At 42.3% G+C, this 18725-nt stretch overlaps 1 protein-coding gene across 25 annotated transcripts in view; it reads left to right on the top strand.

Annotated features, from left to right (window-relative positions):
• PITPNM2 (phosphatidylinositol transfer protein membrane associated 2) overlaps nt 1-18725 on the top strand; it is a 214146-nt gene that overhangs the window by 138448 nt on the left and 56973 nt on the right. For all 25 annotated transcript variants that reach the window (XM_037878643.2, XM_037878649.2, XM_043529182.1 and 22 more), the window contains 4 exons: nt 904-1118; nt 2116-2237; nt 3989-4222; nt 14106-14435. In XM_037878643.2, coding sequence (XP_037734571.1) covers nt 904-1118; nt 2116-2237; nt 3989-4222; nt 14106-14435 — 901 coding nt within the window. The remainder of the gene's footprint in view (nt 1-903; nt 1119-2115; nt 2238-3988; nt 4223-14105; nt 14436-18725) is intronic.

An 18725-nucleotide genomic window follows, 5' to 3' on the forward strand; every position in this document is an offset into this window, starting at 1 on the left:
CTGGCAAATTTAATATATTTCTTCTCTAAATATCTTTAATTATCAGGGTGTAGTCTTCAGGCTGTTCTTAAAGAGTTCTCTTCCCGGATCATTAGAGGAAAATACCACTAAATGCTACATTTTCTGCCTATATGTTGCATTGTGATGTTGCAGCTAATATTTGTTGATTAGTCACTCTGATGTAACATTGCAAAAATACATGTCAAAGCAGGCAAAACCCTATTGCTGCTACTTCTGGTAATGTAAAAGGTTATGTGGTGTGGTCTGATCAATTCAGATCTGAATCCAGACTTCAGCGTGTTTGAAGGCAGAGCTTTGATTCAGCCTATTATAGATCGGGGAGTTGCCTGTGACATTTGGGTTTGGATCTTGATTTAACTTCTTCACAGTTCCCAGGCTGTCCTGCACTAGGGTTTTGGCCTGAGCCAGTGTCGAATAGACCATACCTGCCTTCCTGCTTTGGTCAGTGGATAAATAAGATGACCCAGTAGGTCTCTTCCATTTATAATCTTTCTGATTCTGGGGGTAACATGTGATAATCTTAGACCATTGGGTGGCTCTGCAGTGAGGAAGTTCTGTGCAGGGATGGTGTCCCTAGCCTCTGTTTGCCAGAAGCTGGGAATGAGCGACAGGGGATGGATCACTTGATGATTACCTGTTTTGTTCATTTCCTCTGAGGCACCTGGCACTGGCCACTGTTGGAAGACAGGCTATTGGGCTAGATGGATTTTTGGTCTGACCCAATAGGGCCATTCTTATGTTCTTATGTGTTGGTGGTTAGTGGCGGCTGTTGAATATCAGTCAGTTCATGTAGGGGAAATGCCATCTCTCGTGTTAACATGCTTTGAGCATGTGGTATGTAAAATGTGTACAAGTAAAAACAGTGGTGTCTTTTCCTTTCAGAAAAAGAGCAGAGAAGAGACATGTGGAGAAGGCAGTGGAGTGGAGATCCTGGAGAATAGGCCATACACGGATGGTCCTGGTGGCATTGGGCAGTATACCCATAAAGTATACCATATTGGTATGCATATACCCAGTTGGTTTCGGTCTATCCTGCCAAAGGCAGCTTTAAGAGTTGAAGAGGAGTCATGGAATGCATATCCTTACACAAGGACAAGGTATTATTCCATGTAGCCCTCCCTAGATTTTGAAAGGAACTGAATGTCACTTTACTTGCCATGACTGAGTCACAATGACATCTCTTGTGTTTCCATGAACCTTTAGAGAAACATTGGCACCAACTCCTGAAATCCTTACTGAGTCCTCAGAGATTTGTGTGAGCAGGCTGTGTGAGGACTTCAGGATTTGGCCCATTGTCTAAAAGTGTAAGCCCAGTTGTGCACCAAAGTATGGAAAATCATTAATGCTTTACACAGAGTCTTGTGTGTCACACTGCATGTTTCACTAATTGTTGCAAATATCTGATAGTTAACTTAGATTATATTTAAATGTATGTGAAGATGGCAAGGTCAGCATGTCAAACACTGCCTAGTAAAAGTGAAATTGGATTTGCATCCCGACCCTGTTCTAGGTTGGAGAGTCGGAGAAGGGGGAGAGAGAGAGAGATTTAAGGATAGAATAAAAATAATAGATACTTTGGAGGTTCTCAGATATTAACATAATGGGGGCTTTATTGTTATTATTATTTATTATTAATTTATTTATTATGTATTTATTATTTTTTAAAAAAAGAAATAACCCTACACCTAGTAGATTTTTTATCCCAAAAAGGGAAGCGAGCCAAAGACTCCATGGGGCCCCTAGGGACATTGCCATTCACTGTATTTGAAAGGCATTCAGATATTAGCGTGTTGGGCAGCAGTCACTTTTAGCCTAATATCAGAGATAATCTGTGGTCTTGGAGTCTTAGTGTAGCAGAGCATTCCCACGTAAGCCATATCCTCAGGCCATGCTCTAGCCTTAAGAACAAAATGTTAACAAAGCAGAATCATTGGCTCCTTTTCTGTACATTCAGATTGCATCTTAAAGCAAAACATGAGCGAGAAATGGCCTGGATTCGCAGCCGGTGTTTAGGTGTCTGTTATGAAAGCACTTCTCTCTACTCCATCAAATCTAATAGGCTTTAATCTAAGCTTCATTACTCTTCTCTTCCAGGTATACGTGTCCTTTTGTGGAGAAATTCTCTATTGATATTGAAACATTTTATAAAGCCGATCCAGGGGATCATGTCAATGTATTCAACCTTTCTCCTGCAGAAAAAAGACAGACAATTCTTGGTGAATATCACTTTTCCCCTCACTTTTTCTTCTATCCTGCCTATTGATTGCTACACAGAAGTTTTTATAGAATTTTTCTTAGGGGAAGAAGCATTGTCTAATGGTTACAAAAAAGAACTGGTAACTAGGAGATCTGTTCATGGCCCTGCTGCAGACCATGAGTGAAGCTAGGCAAATAACTTAATTTTTTCCATCTGTCTCAATTTTTCCAACTGTAAATGGGGCTAATACTTCCCTGCCTCATTTGGATGCTGTGAGGACTAAGGCTTCTTAAAGGGCTTTGAGATACCAGATAGAAAGAGCTATCAAAGGGGAAAGTATTGCTATTTTAAATTAATTATATAATAATATATTTTCTTTGTATGGGAAAACATTGTTCCTATGTAAACTTTCAAAACATATGAAGGCTCTTCCCCCTTTCTCCCCGGTATCATCGCAGCACTGGCTAACATTTCAGCATTAAATTCCCATTTGCACCTTTTTTGGCAGATCAGTTTAATGAGCCTTACAAACGCAGGACTTTAATGTGAAGAAGGCAAAAGGGGGCATTTTGTGAAAAGGCCAAAAATGGCAAGTGTCATCCTGATTCCTGTCGCTTGTATTTCCTACTGGTCAGTTCCTCTGGCATAATCAGTAGATCCATTGTGTCGGAGTTAGTGGTAGTTACATACCATTAAAGCATCACTTGCTTATGAAACTACTGAGACTCTCATGGATTGATTTGAGTTCTGCCTGGCCTTCTTTTAGGAACTGTGAGATTAGCAAACACAGTATCCTAGTTCTGGAAAGAAGGACACCTAGTGGTTGCTGTACCTTTTTTCTTAGCCACTCCTGAAATGCTGCCTATCAGTGGGCACCTTAGTATCTAAGGTGCAATTTTACTGTGTTTAATTTCTGTAGGCTTGACATTTTTTTTTTATTTTCAGCCTGGATTAGTGTGTTGTCACTAAATGTCAAACCTGCCTGATCAGCCTTTGTGTACTAAATTGACTCTATTTAAGAATGATTTGAGTCATGTTCTTTCATACAGAACTTACTGAAAGGCCTGTCAATTCTGAGGGAATAACTGAGATATAACTGCTTCAGATGGAAGTTTAGATGCCTCTAACAATGTTTTCCGATCTCAGGATTATTTACAGACTTTTTAAGATATATTCATTAGTTCAGCTACGCTTGCTTGGTCCCCCTTATCACAAAAGTGTTCATTAAATAATCTTTAGACTTCAAAGGCAGAAAATTCAGATTACATATTATCCATAGCACAACATCAGCAAATGAGAAGTAAACCAGTAACATCACTGTGCTGTTCTGCAATGGTACCATATTCAGTGGCTAGTCTCTATTCTGTGATGATATTAGAAAAGGACTGTTGTATTATAAGCTTCTAAATTTAGGCAGAGCTACAGCATTGTGGTGGCATGAGAGGAACTGAAGGGTGAAATATAAAAAACCTCTTTTTACAGCTGAAAAGATGTAACAAACTGATCTGCCAAAATACACTGGATTTACAAAATCTTTGGGCAAAAATATCCATTTGCTAAGACTGTGCATGTGAGTTCTGGCATTGTCAACATCACTGTCTAGCAGAATTGTATAAACAGTTTAAATATAAGTCGTTTAAGGGAAAATACAAAGGAGCTAAATTGCTTTAATGTTTCTGATAGACACCAAAGCGATTTTTAAGTGTTGTTTTATAGTTATGCAGAAAGGGAAAACTTTTAAAAAAAACTATTTGTGTTTTCTGCCTTTAGATCCTATTGATATTGTTAAAGATCCTATCCCACCACATGAATACAAATCAGAAGAGGATCCAAAGGTTTATAAATCTGTGAAGACTAAAAGAGGGCCATTATCAGAGGACTGGATTGAGGGGTACAAGAACAACCCTGGGAAATATCCAATCATGTGTGCATATAAACTGTGCAAAGTGGAGTTCAGATACTGGGGGATGCAGTCCAAAATCGAGAGGTTTATCCATGACGTTGGTGAGTAATTGTAGTTTTGTACTTGCTGTCAAAATTTTAACATTGTTTTTAGCATTTGAGTCAGAGTGCAGCAGCATGTTACGTAAACAGTATGTGCCCAGTTTTCATGTGCGGATGCCTTAAGGGGTCACTGGGCTACTCAGATTAATACTTGGTACAGAATCCTGTGCATATAACACAAGAGATGCCCAAAAAGAGATTATCATGTTTGATTTTGACAGCGCCATGCAGGATGGCTGTGGGACTGACCAGAGTAGTCAGCATCATTCCCGTTGTTTGCAGTCAGACTGTGTGTGGACCCTAACCATGTTTGGTCATAGCTGTATCCTGGAAAATGTTGGACAGGGCCTTAATCCTCTGAAAAAGGATTCTTCTGTCACAAATCTAACTAACACTTTCAAAGGTCTGTTGGCTTTCCTTATAAAGGGCCAAATCCTCAGCTGCCTCCCAAACCCAAGTAAATGAGCCTTGCAGAGGGCCCTGCCACAGGGCTCAGTGGAGGGAGGTGGGGAGTCTCCACCCTGCCCCACATTTTCGGAGCCGCTCTCTCTCTGGCCTCCCTGCTTCCTTTCTGAGTGGGAGGAGGGTTGGCCAGTGGCTCTGCATAGTCACAAATCTCTCAGCCCTCCATGATGCACTACTGAAGGCTCTCCATCCTCTTGTGATTATAATTAAATATGGATCAGTGGCAATTGTCAGGTACAGTAAAGGTACCACACTGATTAGCATGTGCATTCTTAGATCAGTGCTTCTAAAGGAGGCCAACTAGTGTTTATGTCAGAGGACTAGCTAACTGGATGCTGTACACAGCAGGACAATGGCAGCAGTGTTGGTAATAATTTGTGCTTTGGCTTTGCAAAAAATCTGTAACATAATTGAGACAGTTTTTGCGCCACGTCACAATAGGCAGGATGTACAACTGGTCTGAAAAGAGATGAAATGGTTCCTTAAAACAGTGAAATCTGCCAAGTGTCCTTCCCAAGAATCCAGGCTATCGGGGGGCCCTGCTACATAGGGGGCCTAGAAGGTTGCTTGCTCAGAACATGCACATTCAATGATCTAGAAACGTTGTACTGATTAGATGCATTATCATTAAGTACAGAGCGATGGCACTGATGCGTGTTAAATAAGGCTATTGGTCATCGATTGCAGTGCTAACTGAATGGCCAGTGCAGCCCCATAATTTCTTCTTTCTAGTAGGGATCCTGTGGTTTTACTGATATTTCTAGTCACTGTAGGGTCTCAAATGCCAAGTTTTAGCACTCTGACAATGAATTGTGAACGCATTGGTACTGGTTAATACTGCTTTCTAACCTCTCATCTGCATTAGAAAATTGCAAAGCTAATGCAAAAATATCAAACAAGCCCCCCTCTACCTGCTACTGAGTCATTCCAGTTGTATCTCATTTGTAGGTACACTTTCTGATGGGTCATTTTCCCTCCTTGCTTTCAACTGCTCTAGTTTTGGAGACAATTATTGGGACATGCACTATAGGGAGTAGGTGGAATAAGGTAATCCATTTGGAAAATACATCTCTCGCTTTTTCTTCCAACAGCCGATCTCAAATTTTAGACCCCTTCATTAGTTTGTCTCTATAGAGGAGGAGGAGGCACTTCTGTTTGTGCTAGATGAAGTGAAGAGATGACCTTTAAAGGTTTGGAGATTTGGTTCAGTTTGGGTGAACACCCTGCAGTTTGTTTGCTTATCCAAAACTTTGAGTCTGCAAAATCATGCTTTGTGAAAACAGGCTTTCTTGCAATAGTTTGGAACTTCCCAACTCTGCCCAAACCCATATGCATTAACATTCCCAACAATGGGGAGGGGGGGAGAATCCCCACAGAAACAGGGTTTTGGAAAACAGTTCAGCATTTAAAAGTTTTTATTTATTTATTTTACTTATTTATTGAAGCTCAGAAGTTTAATTTGCGTTGGGTCTCAGTTTGGGGCAACAGTTGGGGAAGAGAATTACATTAGCGCAAGCAAATTCAGTTGGGGAGTCCACCACAGGTTTTATAATGAGCCCAGTCTAGGCTGGGAGAGAGCTGTGGGAGTTTGCTGAGTGCCAAGTGGCTACCCATGCAATGCAGAGGTGGTAAATGACACGTACAGTTAAGTACCTTGTGTTATCAAGTTAAGTTTCATTGTTCTTTTAAGAGTTCCCAGCTACCTGAAACAAAACTGTACTAAACCTCAGCTCTTGCTTACTTTAAAACTCCATGTAAAAGACACTAAATTCTTGGCTCACAGAAGGTAGGGAAGTAGAGGGCAGTGAATGTGTGCATGCTAACCAACAGATGTCTCAGAAATTGTGTGTGTGAGTGCTGGGAAAAAGGACAGATAATCCAAGATTTTAGTAATTACACTAAAACACAATCATTAAAATGGAAATGAAGATGCCAGATGTAATGTCCTAATTCAAATGTATATACTGAAAGCCCTTGGATTCCATTAAGTAATGACATCCAGGTTCTGTTCACACTACATTTTCCTACGTTATCTGCACAGTCGTTCCTTCCTATTGGCAAAGCTTCTTTGAATTGATTCTGCACGCTCATGCAGAACGACTGTGGTACTGCTTACAATAGTTAGTATTGGTCCCATTGTTTGAAATCATTCTGTGTTCATTATCTCAGGAGCACTGTTACAGTCCATTCACTAGCCTTGGTAGCAGGCATCGAGAGCTCTGCCAGTGCCATTTTGGTTTTACTTTTTCCATAACTTGAGGTTGTTGGCCAGTCTTTCAGTCTGGTGTGGACAAATTGTTCCTCTCTGACAGACCATACTATAGATGGCTCTTACACTATAACAAATCCCCTCAGTATGTTGGGGAAATGAGTTAATTTCATCTGTCACAGAATATGGCAACAAAATAAAATGAGCCCTTTTTATCTGGAAAATGAAGAGGAAGTATATGGCCCTTTCAATTATTCATAAATAGGATTGGCAGAATTGTTTTTTTTTTCATGATTTCAACAGATAGTATCAATGTTTATTTTTAAGCATTTTTTAAATTTTTTTTATCAGTTTACATTTTCATTGTGTGAAATTATGGGAGGTGTCAGACAGTAGGGTGGGGCCAGACAGCAATTGTTTAATGACTGTGGATGTTGAGATTCAAAACATTAAAGCTTTATAACTGTTAAAACACAAATTGTCAACATCACAAGTCAAAATATACAAGATAAATATCCTTAAATCAAACGCTAATAACTTCTCAAGCAGCATTTTTCTTTCTTCGCCTATCTGTAAATTACGATTATTATCGATGGAAATATTGTTCATTGGTTTGCTTGTGTTGGGTGAAATTGACGTTTACTGACATTTAGCAATAAAAATGTAATCTTTCAAGTCCTATTCATAAAGGAGCTTTGTATAAGTTAAATTGTGATCTTTCGGAAAGATGGCTCTTCTATATTTCCTAAAAGACTTCATTCAGTCTCTTGTTGATCCAGCTGTTGCAGTGAGCCATGTCATCTGATTGTCTGCCACTCGGGCTCCTTACCACTGTGTTTTATTGATATAAATAATGCATCTTTGATCTGAAGTGACTTTAAGTTGCATAAATAGGAGAAGTCTTTGGAGCAGAGACAGAAAATTGAATAAAGAGTGGAAATTAAAAGTTGGGTATTTGTGGGAGATGGATAGCCTTGCTTAGCAGCCCTGGATGCAATACTTGCCATGTGAGAGAGAGTCTCCCTTTTGTTAATACATTTCCGTGGTACTGGTAACAGTTTGGAGGATGTGCTTGTTATCTCAGGCCACATTGGTAATAGCGAAATCACAATGCAGAAGTAAACTCTAATTTGGGGTTTTTTTTAAACTTTACTCAGACCTCGCACTTCTCTTGTCTTTTTCATCTGAGGACTTTTTTCATCCCAAACTCCCTATTATCCTCATTTTACAGATGGGGGAAGCTTATACATGGAACAGCAAAGTGACTTGTCCATGGTCAACAAGTCAGCAGCAGAACTGGGAGTGGAATGAAGGAGTTCAGACTCCTAATTCTCTGCACTATGTAGTTATTTAGACTGTGTTCCCTTAATGAAGTACAATAGAAAGTTTGGGGAAAGAGTTGAAAGAGAAGAAAACATTAGTTTAGTTAAAAATAGGAAAATTATAATATGTGGTTGACTTACTGAGAGGCAAGATAAGGAAGGGAATGGCTTTGAGAGAGGCTGTTGAAATGTTCTCAGTCTCTCATTGAACATAGAAGTCATTTGTGAACTAATTGGACAGTCGCGCTGTTGTCTGACATCTTGAGACACTCACTTAAAATGTGGGCTGTTAATCTAGTCTGCTGTGCTAATTGAATGTGCTTTGGAGTGAACCCCAAAGAGTTTAATTACATTAATGGTGCACAGTGTTACACAAGTTTCGGATTTTTGCCATTCCCACTCAGTTGGTACCCTTTGTACATGCGTTATGTTTCTTTTGCTTTTCTTAAACAAATCAGCGATGATATATCTTAAGAGTGTATATTTTAGTTGTTGTGTATGCCAGTGCTGATAACTTGAGAATTTTCTGGATAAGCCCATATTTTTCTGAGAAGTTTTGCTTCACTTAAACTTTCTCCATAAAGTACTCGTCTAGTAAGGTCTTATCCAATGCCCAATTCAGTCTATGGAAGGACTCCCATATATTGGCCAGCCCTTACAGCGTGCTATATACAAGTGTTGGCATCTCCTCTAAGCTTGTGTTTTAACAGATTGCAGCTGGAGGATCAGACATAACCATATCATTTTGCTTTGTGAGTAGCCTAAATAAGAGAAACGGGGGGGAAATAAACATACAACTTCAGGGTTACATTTTATCAGAAATGTTCAAGCAACTAGAACTGTTCGGACAAGGTTATGGTATCTGTTGTGGTTATCAAGGAAATAAAGTGCCACACAAGGGAAATCAGACGTCCTTTATCTGCAGCCAGGAAATTGCGAGTGTGTTATAAAATGCCTGGGACACGTCACTCTTGTGTGTAAAAACAACTGCCCAGATATACTTAGATTCTGCAGTGTTTTTATGTTATACTTGGATTGTATTTGTGGTTTTACTTTAAATAGAAAAAGCAAACCCTGAACTACAAAGAGAGATCTTTAGCTACAGACAGAGCCCTCCAATGGCTTCACACTGGTTGAATTCTAGAAGTATTATTATAATTTGACTGTAACAGGGTTGGCTGGGATGACAAGTTTGAAAGACAAGTGATTAAATGTCCACCGCCTGCTGATAATCACAAGGGATGATCTTTCCTAAAACAGTGGAAAATATTACAGTTAAATCAACACAGAGATACTAGTTTTTTCTTAAGTCAAAAAATATGGCAATATTTTTTGTTTTAGTCAAAATGTTACACTCCCTGGAGAGTTAATAAAACCACGTTCTTCACTAACTATTATTATTATGTAGGCTGAAGAGGTATTTGGTGCTTATCCATAAAGAGACTGTTCCTGCATTTCTTTCATAGGCCGAATTCACATTGACTTTAGTGGGTGTCTTGTCTGCATAAGGACAAACAGGGTTGTGCTCATTCCATAAATGAAGGTGAGAATGGGAATGAGACAAGCCAGGGCTTTGTGACAGTTTGTTCTCTATAAATTTCTCAAGATGAAAATCAATTCTGATTCTCCCTTACTGTTCGTCTCTTTTATGAGCAAAAGAGAGCTCTTTAGGAGACTACAAGGTAACACTAGCTTTTCTTCATGTTATTGGACCAGTCTGTTGCATTCCAATCTATAGATATGTCTATACTGAGGCTGGGAGAGTGCTTCCCAGCTTGACTAGACAGGATCAAGCTACCATGCTCTAAAAACAGCAGTATAGCTGGGGTTAGCATGGTGGTAGCTCGGGTTAGCTGCCCAGGGATGGTGTCCTTAGCCTCTGTTTGCCAGAAGCTGGGAATGGGCAACAGGGGTTGCATCACTTGATGATTACCTGTTCTGTTCATTCCTTCTGGGGCACCAGCATTGGCCACTGTTGGAAGACAGGATACTGGGCTAGATGGACCTTTAGTCTGAGCCAGTAGGACCGTTCTTAAGTACATACCCCCTAGGAGTCCATACTCACAGGACTAGCCCAAGTTGGCCCATCCATGGTACCCCTGGCTACACTGTTATTTCTAGTGCATTAGCTCAAGCCAGGCTAGTGCATGTAAGTCTACTTGAGTTGGGAAACATGCTGCCAACTGCAATGTACATGTACCTTAAAAGTGTCAAAAGTGAAAGAACACAATTCAGTAAAGGTTAGTTCCACCAAGTTCAGCAAACCTGACCCATATTACTATGCGATAGTGGTTTGCTCAGCAGGGTCTGTTGCAACTTTCCAGGTTGTTGCAGCTCTATTCTGTAAAAATAGCATCCTGAAGTTCCATGGTTATTTGCTCTTATTGACACTAGATCACATTTGCCCAGCTTACAAGTAAAATGCTTTTTGTTCTGACAGCCCCAGAAAGTTCTCCTGGGATCTGGCAGTGGAACTGGGAATCCCTTTGTGTACAGGGAGGATGGTCTTGTGATTAAGGCACTGGACAGACACTCAAAGTCAGGGTTCAATTCCCAGTTGAGCCACAGACTTCCTTTGTGACTTTGGAAAGGTTACATGGTCCGTCCCTCTGTGCTACAGTTCTCCATCTGTCAAGCTGCCACAATATTATTTTTCTACTTCAGAGGGGTGTTGAGGATAAATTCAGTGATGTTTGTGATATGCTCAGATATTGCGGCAGTGGGGGCAAGGTAAGAACTTAGATCATAGACAGCAAGAAAGATTCTTTCTAGAGGCCAAATTGTACACTGCAATCTCATTTTTATCCCTCTCCAGATCTTGTCCTGTGCCTGAAAGAGCCATGCCCAGCTTAATTGTCATATCCCAGGTTGAGTCTGCGGGGCTGGCAGTTAGAAAAAAACATGTCTTTACTGGTTAAATGAAAACTTCTGGTCTGGAATGACAGGCACACAATAAACAGGGAGCCCCATGATGTCATTTTCAAAAGAATAGTGCTGTAGGAAGAGGTGATTTAGATTTCCAGCCAAACCGTTCATCCAGTTCTAGTACAGAAGAGATGGACTGCTCTCTCGTTGTTGGGATGGGGGTTATACATGTAATTCCTATAATCTAAGGGAAGGGGAGTGAGACAGGAAGGTGAAGAGGAATTAAAGGAGGCTGACTGCTTATCCCATGTGATTTTCTTGGTCCTAATGATTAAAACAAACGTCTGTGATGAGAGCTCTCTAAGCCTTTACACAGAGAGTTTCTGAGAGAAGCAGAGCAGTTGAGGCATTACTGAAGGAGGACTTGTGGCACCTTAGAGACTAACAAATTTATCTGAGCGTAAGTGGAGCTACAGCTCACTTCATCGGATGCTGCATTCAGTAGCATGAGCAGAGATTGTCATGCTAACGAGCCTCCCGAGTTCTGGAATAGGGGCAGGCAGAGGAAGCAGGCTTCCAGCATTGAGATGGAGCTGGAAGGGTCACTGTGATCAGACCAAGCACACACCCTTTCTCAAGGCGCTTAAGCAATACTTTTCAGAGTGTTGCCACCGTCCTAAAAAGTGCCAATTCCAACCCACAGTAGATTTCAACCACAGCTGTGGCAGAGCAGAGCACAGTACAGTTGAAACTAGTGAAAGAATTTCTTGGCTTTAGACTCTCAGCCACAGAAAAAAGGGGGATATGTGACTGGGAGTTTAAGCCTTGTTGGTAGCTGCTGAATGTCCAGCTGTTCTTGGGAAAGGCATTGGCGATGACACCCGTAGCTAAAGAGTTCCCCAGCAAGTCTATGATAAATAATCTGATTGGTGAAACAAAATCAAATTGGACTGGGGGAATTTAAACAGAATTGAGATGCTGCCCTGCCCCAAAAGGTCACAATGCGGTGGCTAGGACATGTATGTGTTGCATGAAATTACCTCTTGAAAAAGGGCAGTGGATGCCTGGCAAGGATGCACAAAATATTGATACACGACATTGTATTTTGCAAACATAGCCTGAGCATACGGTGAGCTCAGACTGATCTAACACAAGAACCAATGACCCAATATACCTCCTTCTTGTCTTGAGTCATTCTATCAGAGGCAATAAATGACTTCGTGTTGCTTGGCAGACTGACTAGAGAACTCACCAGAATGAATAGCAACAACACTGTCTATGGGCTGGAGGAAATGACTTACATGGAAAGAAAGAATCAAATATATGTATAAAAACAACCACGGGGGGGGGAGGAGGAAGATGTATTGGGTAATATGTTACTAATAATTAAAGGGTGCAAGTGACAGGGAAGGGAGAGAAATGATTTTTAGGCTGCTACAAAACAATAGATAACTAAGCAAAAGTAACATTAGACTGAAGATCTGGAAAATCTTTGTGGTAGTTAGATTTCTAAGAATGGCTTTTCTAAGGAAGCTGTGAATATCATGTGATACAAACAACTGAAAACTATATTCTGTGGGGAGCAATTCTGCCTTGGCCAAGGGCAGAGGGCGTGGAGGATGGCTTTACTAGGTCTGTCCCATCTCTATTCTCTGTGGGGCTGAGAGAGCGAGTCTTTACCCACTGCCTTGACTGCTTTTTTCCCCTTAATTAATTGTTAATTGGCTTCAATAATCCTGGGGCAGTTCAGTGACCTCTTTGTGGCTCATTATATCAGAAGCACAGTTGTGGCCAGTGATCTTAGGTCAGAGGCCTCATTGGAATGGTGACTGTCTGCAGAGCTTTCCTGTGTAGTATCATTCCCACTCAGAATGTGGGGACTCGATACAATAATTGAAGTGCCAGTACCTCTGGACTTCCAATCTCACCTCTGTTGTTTTGGGCAAGTCCGTTAACTCATCTCTGCCTCCGTATCCCAATATGTAAAGTGGGGATAATGTTGTTTATTTGAAGGGTTTGTGAGAATGAATTTGTTAATGTTTGTAAAAGACTTGAAAGTTGGAATGTGCTGTTTGTATGCCCTTTGCATCCATCAGAGATAATCACCAGTTTAAGGGCATGATCGACCAGGAGATTTTAAGTAGTCCTCATTGAAAATCCCAAGCAATGACATCTGCTTTAAAGTTGAATGTCCTGGTAATGGTGGCCATCATGTTTAACTTTGGAAGAAAGTGTCTGGAGCACAGTCATAAATATTGTTCATGTTTGTGGATGTTCGGAAGGATCTCCCTTTCAGAAATGTGGTGCATTGGAATAAAATGCTAAATGATGTCATTATCCACTAGATGTTTCTAATATGTCAGTAAAAAGAGCCTGTATGTTGTGAAATAAAATATTATTTCCTCTTCTCTCTCTCCTCCTGTGCCACTAGTTTGGAAGCTCATATTCATTATTCCATTTTGCCCACAAGTAGAGCTGCGTGCAATATTCATGGGAAAACCTGATAGCACCATTTGAAACACTCCTGGATAGGAAACCAGACAAATCTTTGACCAGGGATAAATACCTGACCTACACAATTTGGATCCAGACTTCAAACCTCCCAAAGTTCGGAGTGTGAGTTATAGCTGGGTCTGGCTTTTTAGTTAGGTTCATTATAGAGAGAGAGGAGCCGGTCATGAAATCCAGCTCTGGGTTTGGATTATATGAAACCATCCCCAACTTAAATCAGTGGCAAAACTTGCATTGTCTTTAGTGGTGCAGACTCTGGCCCATTGAACATCAGTGCAGTGTCAGCTTTGAGTCACTGTGGTCAGGGATTAGTGAACTGACCAGTCTCTATAGATTTCAAATGGCTGGTAACATCCCTCCTAACAGAGACCTCTTTATGGCAGATTGGTTAGCTCTGTGTAATTAATGCCACTAAAATCAACTCAGTGGTGATTTAGAGTCTTCTACTAAATGAATAACGTTCCTGTAGTGTGTTAGCTTTGCTGGTCACTGGCATGTTGTTGCTTTGCAGGCCTTCGGAAGGTAATGGTGAGAGCCCACCGGCAGGCGTGGTGCTGGCAGGATGAATGGTATGGGCTCACCATCGAGGACATCCGGCAGCTCGAGAAGGAGGCACAGCTGATGCTGGCTCAGAAGATGGCCCAGTTCAGCTACAGTGAAAATGAGGCAGAGCAACACGGAGCCAAAGATTCCCCGGGCGAGAATGATGCTGAAAGCAAGGCCATGTCCTCTGACGACGTGGCAGATGCTGCTAGTAATATTGGTGAAGCCATGTCTGGGAGAGGGATAACCAAGCAGTGGTCCACATCTTCCAAATCCTCGCGATCTTCAAAAAGAGGAGGTGAGATGTTCATAATGGGATTAATTGCATTAGGAAAAAACATACAACTCTTGCCTTGGTTCAAGCATAAAGTGTGCTGATGTAACATGCTGGGTAAGTGTGATCATGTCTCATTTTAGTGGCTAGCCCATATGATGGGTCAGAGCTTATTTATTGCTACAAGCTGACTGAGTCGCTTCTTTAGCCTGTGCGTGTGGTGTGAAAGTCCCCTCTGATGGAGCTGTGTTGAGGGTTATGCCCATGTTGCAACAGCGGCTCCTGAAATGACATTGCCATGAATTCCATCACAGTTAAATAAATTACGAAAAGGGGAAATGAGGGAAGGCAGTGGGAGCTGGTGGCAGTGATTGTTGTCAAAGAAAACAAGCAGGGCACCATAGAGGGGGGATTAGTCCCTGTTGTTAGTGACATGGAAGTTTTTATAAGGTTTAATTCCTCAGGCGATGATCTCTCTCTGGACATGTGCCTGTCTGATGTGAAATGCTAGATGCAGAGAGAGAATCACTGAATACGCCTTGATCTGATTAATTGTTAGATTCCATGTCTCCTGCTTTGGATTTCTCTGAAATATAGTTAGTGACAGGCATAATCCTCCCTGGTCAGCGATAAATGTTACTGCTTGTCGTTCATTTCCAAGGAGGGGGTTGGCTCCCAGGCTGCTGCAATGTAGTTTGCACAGCTAAGCACCGTAATTGGCCTTTTGGGAAGATAACGCAGGTCACCACTGTCAGTAAAGAGAGAGGTGAATGACAGCTGTTGCATTTTGCTACTGTTGATGTCCTCTAACCATCATCCATGGCTAAGGAGATCAGATGCCACCATGGATCATATTTGTGTTACCTTTTAAATGCCGTGCAGGAAAAAATGTCCAAGAGGCTCCAATGAACCTAACTGAAGGACTCACTTCAGACCCATGAATCTCCCCTGTGCAGTAGGAAGTCATATTCTCTCAAGTGTCCTTTACTATACACTCCTCATTTTCTTGACCCACTCTTTGAAAAAGATGACTCCTGACATCTTAACTCAGTGTTTCCGTCAGGCACAAGTCACATCGAAGACAGTGGCAGGGTTTACAGTAGCAAAAAAGTTGTGTGTGTTTTGCAGTAGGTTAGCTATGTCACTGCAAAATCCTAGAGTGAAAATGTGGCCCATTGAAGTCCTTGGGGCCAGAATTCATCCCTTTGATGTAGTTGGGCGAAGTGAACCACACAGGACGACATACAGTTCTTCTTAGAGGTGTGTCCCTCCACTTTAGGTGTCTTGGCGCCCTGCGCTTCTAATTGGAGATTTATAGTAGCAGTGCCCCAGTTGGCTACACACGTGCGGCAGCCGTCTCGCACCACTCTGAGCAGTTACCCTGCCTGCGCAGCCAACCGTCCCCCAGTTCCTTCTCTACCTCCTTTGGCTTCGGTCAGAATGACAGCAGCGTCTCTCAGCTTTTGATATTTCTTATTTCAGTTCTTTCCCAGTTAGTACCATTTCTTTATTAATTTCTCCTTAAATTTTTCTTTACCATTAAAAAACCAAAAAAAATATTTCGTCTCCTAGTCCTCCCCTTTCCCCCGCCTCATGCGGGTAATTACCCAGAAACAAAAGAGGCATAAGAATGGAACTATTCCCATTCTTGCTTACAGCATAGCCTCTCAGACATGCCAGGCTCTCCAGGTTTCAAATGCTGTCTGACTTGCAGTCTGAAATGCCTGCCATCACTGTCTCCCCCTAATCTGCAACAGGACTGTCCAGATTCTCACAGACAACTTGGCGACTGTTTTATATAAATTGCCAAGGAGGGGCCTGATCTTATCCACTCTGTGCAGAAGCAGTTGCCTCTGGCAATGGTGCATCTACAACAACATAGGCATCATGGCATTCTACCTGCCAGAATGCCACAGCAGACCAGCTAAACAGGAACTTTTCACAAACGCAGGACTGGGAGATGGATCCCGCAATCCTAAAAACTATATTCAAACAATGGGGATTCCCCTCAATAGATCTTTTCGCAACGGCCCACAATGCCAAGTGGCTGCAGTACTGTTCCCGGGCCAGGCTGGGACACGACTCTCTGGGTGACGCCTTTCTTGTGAAATGGGAAGCCCCACTGATGTATGTCTTCCCCCCAATTCCCCTTTTGAGCCGTGTCCTTCACAAGATCAAGCAAGACAAATCCAGAGTCATCCTCATTGCACCAACTTGGCCCAGACAAACATCGTTCCCGTACCTGAAACAGATGGTTGTGACACCACCATGAACCCTTTTCCTCATGCCTCGTTTGCTGACACAGGACACCTCCATCACCCCCAACATTTCAATACTCCATCTCAAGGCGTGACTGATCTGTGGAGGACAGAACTTGAGACAGACTGTTCCAAGGAAGTACAAGACATACTACAGAACAGCCGGCGGCTGACCACACGAAAGACATACACACAGAAGTGGAAACGGTTCTATACCTGGTGCCAGGAAAAGCAGATTATTCCACAATCGGCCCCACTACCCATAATCCTTGATTACATACTGACACTAAAAATAATCATGACTATCTACTAGCTCATTCATAGTGCATCTAGCAGCCATCACCTCCTTCCACACTAAGGTGGACGGAGTCACCATCTTCACTCACCCACTAAGCACTTCCACCAGGGCTTAGAGAATAGGTATGCCACATTATGGGACCCGACTCCCATGTGGGATCTCAATCTCGTTCTCCGTGCCCTCATGGGCAAACCCTTTGAACCACTAGTGACCTACTCATTGTTGCACCTATCCATGAAGGTCGCCTTCCTAGTAGCTATCACATCAACAAGAAGGGTGGAAGAGCTGGGTGCCCTAATGGCTCACCCACCTTATACCACATTCCTCAAAGACAAAGTAATCCTACGACCACATCCTAAGTTCCTACCCAAGGTTGCCTCCCCCTTGCATCTCAACCAGCCCATTTACTTACCTGTATTTTCCTTAAACCGCATGCTGACAAGAAGTGGCGTCCCTTCACACGCTGGATATCTGCAGAGCGCTAGCGTTCTATATAGACAGAACAAAAACATTTAGAAAATCATCTAGACTGTATCCACAACAGGACATTCCCAAGGTCAAACCAGCTCCAAGCAGAGATTTTCTAAGTGGATATCTACCTGTCTCCAATTATGTTACCAAAACTATGATCTGCAAGCTCCCTCTGGACTTCGCGGACACTCCACTAGAGCGCTGTCCGCGTCGATAGCCTTTCTCAATAACATATCCATCACGGACACTTGTAAAGCAGCTACCTGGGCATCAGCCCATACCTTTACCAAACACTGTTGCTGTGATGCACAATCAGCCGCAGACGCTCACTTTGGACTTTCAGTGCTCTCCACCGTACATACATCAACTCTGAAGCCCCTCCTCTCCACCGAGGGGCACTGCTCAACAGTCACCTAAAGTGGCGCACTCACAGGGACACTCCTTGAAGAAGAAAAGGTTACTCACCTTGTGCAGTAACTGAGGTTCTTCGAGATGGTAGTTCCTGTGAGTACTCCACTACCCCCTCTCCCCCCACTTCGGAGTTTCATGTTGATCCTTTGGGGTAGAGAAGGAACTGGGGGATGGTTGGCTGCACACATGGGGTAACCACTCGGAGTGGCGCGAGATGGCTGCCGCGTGCACGGCCAACCAGGGCACTGCTACTACAAATTTCCGATTAGAAGTGCAGGGCGCCAAGACACCTAAAGTGGAGCACTCACAGGAACAACCATCTCGATGAACCTCAGTTACTCCACAAGGTGAGTAGCAATCTCTTCACTTGCTACACACTTACCTGGAGATAAAACTACCACTTGCCTTGGCTGTGCTGGGATTTTACAGTGACAGAGCCATCTCTTGTTAGCTGTCTCCTTGTAAAAAACACACCATTTTTGTCCCCTGGTGTAGACATGGCCAATGGAAATTGCAGTTCTTCAGCATCCCTCAGGATTTCACTTTAACGGCTTTCAGTGGTAGCAAAACATGATTTTTAAACTTCAGATTGGCATGGATTTTACTGGAAAAACTGTTGAAAGGAGTGAATTGCAATGAGCTGGGAAATACGTCACGGAGATATTTTAATCCTCTTTCATGCTAGGTTTAAGAAACGGCAGCATATTCACATACATAAATGCGAAGAGCTGTCTGGATTTACAGCTGCCTTTGACAAGAAAGAGTCCGGTGGCACCTTAAAGACTAACAGATTTATTTGAGCATAAGCTCTTGTGGAGGCCATGCATCTGAAGAAGTGAGGTTTTTACCCACGAAAGCTTATGCTCAAATAAATCT

This window comes from Chelonia mydas, chromosome 15, assembly GCF_015237465.2.
Source record: "Chelonia mydas isolate rCheMyd1 chromosome 15, rCheMyd1.pri.v2, whole genome shotgun sequence".
Lineage (NCBI taxonomy): Eukaryota > Metazoa > Chordata > Testudines > Cheloniidae > Chelonia > Chelonia mydas.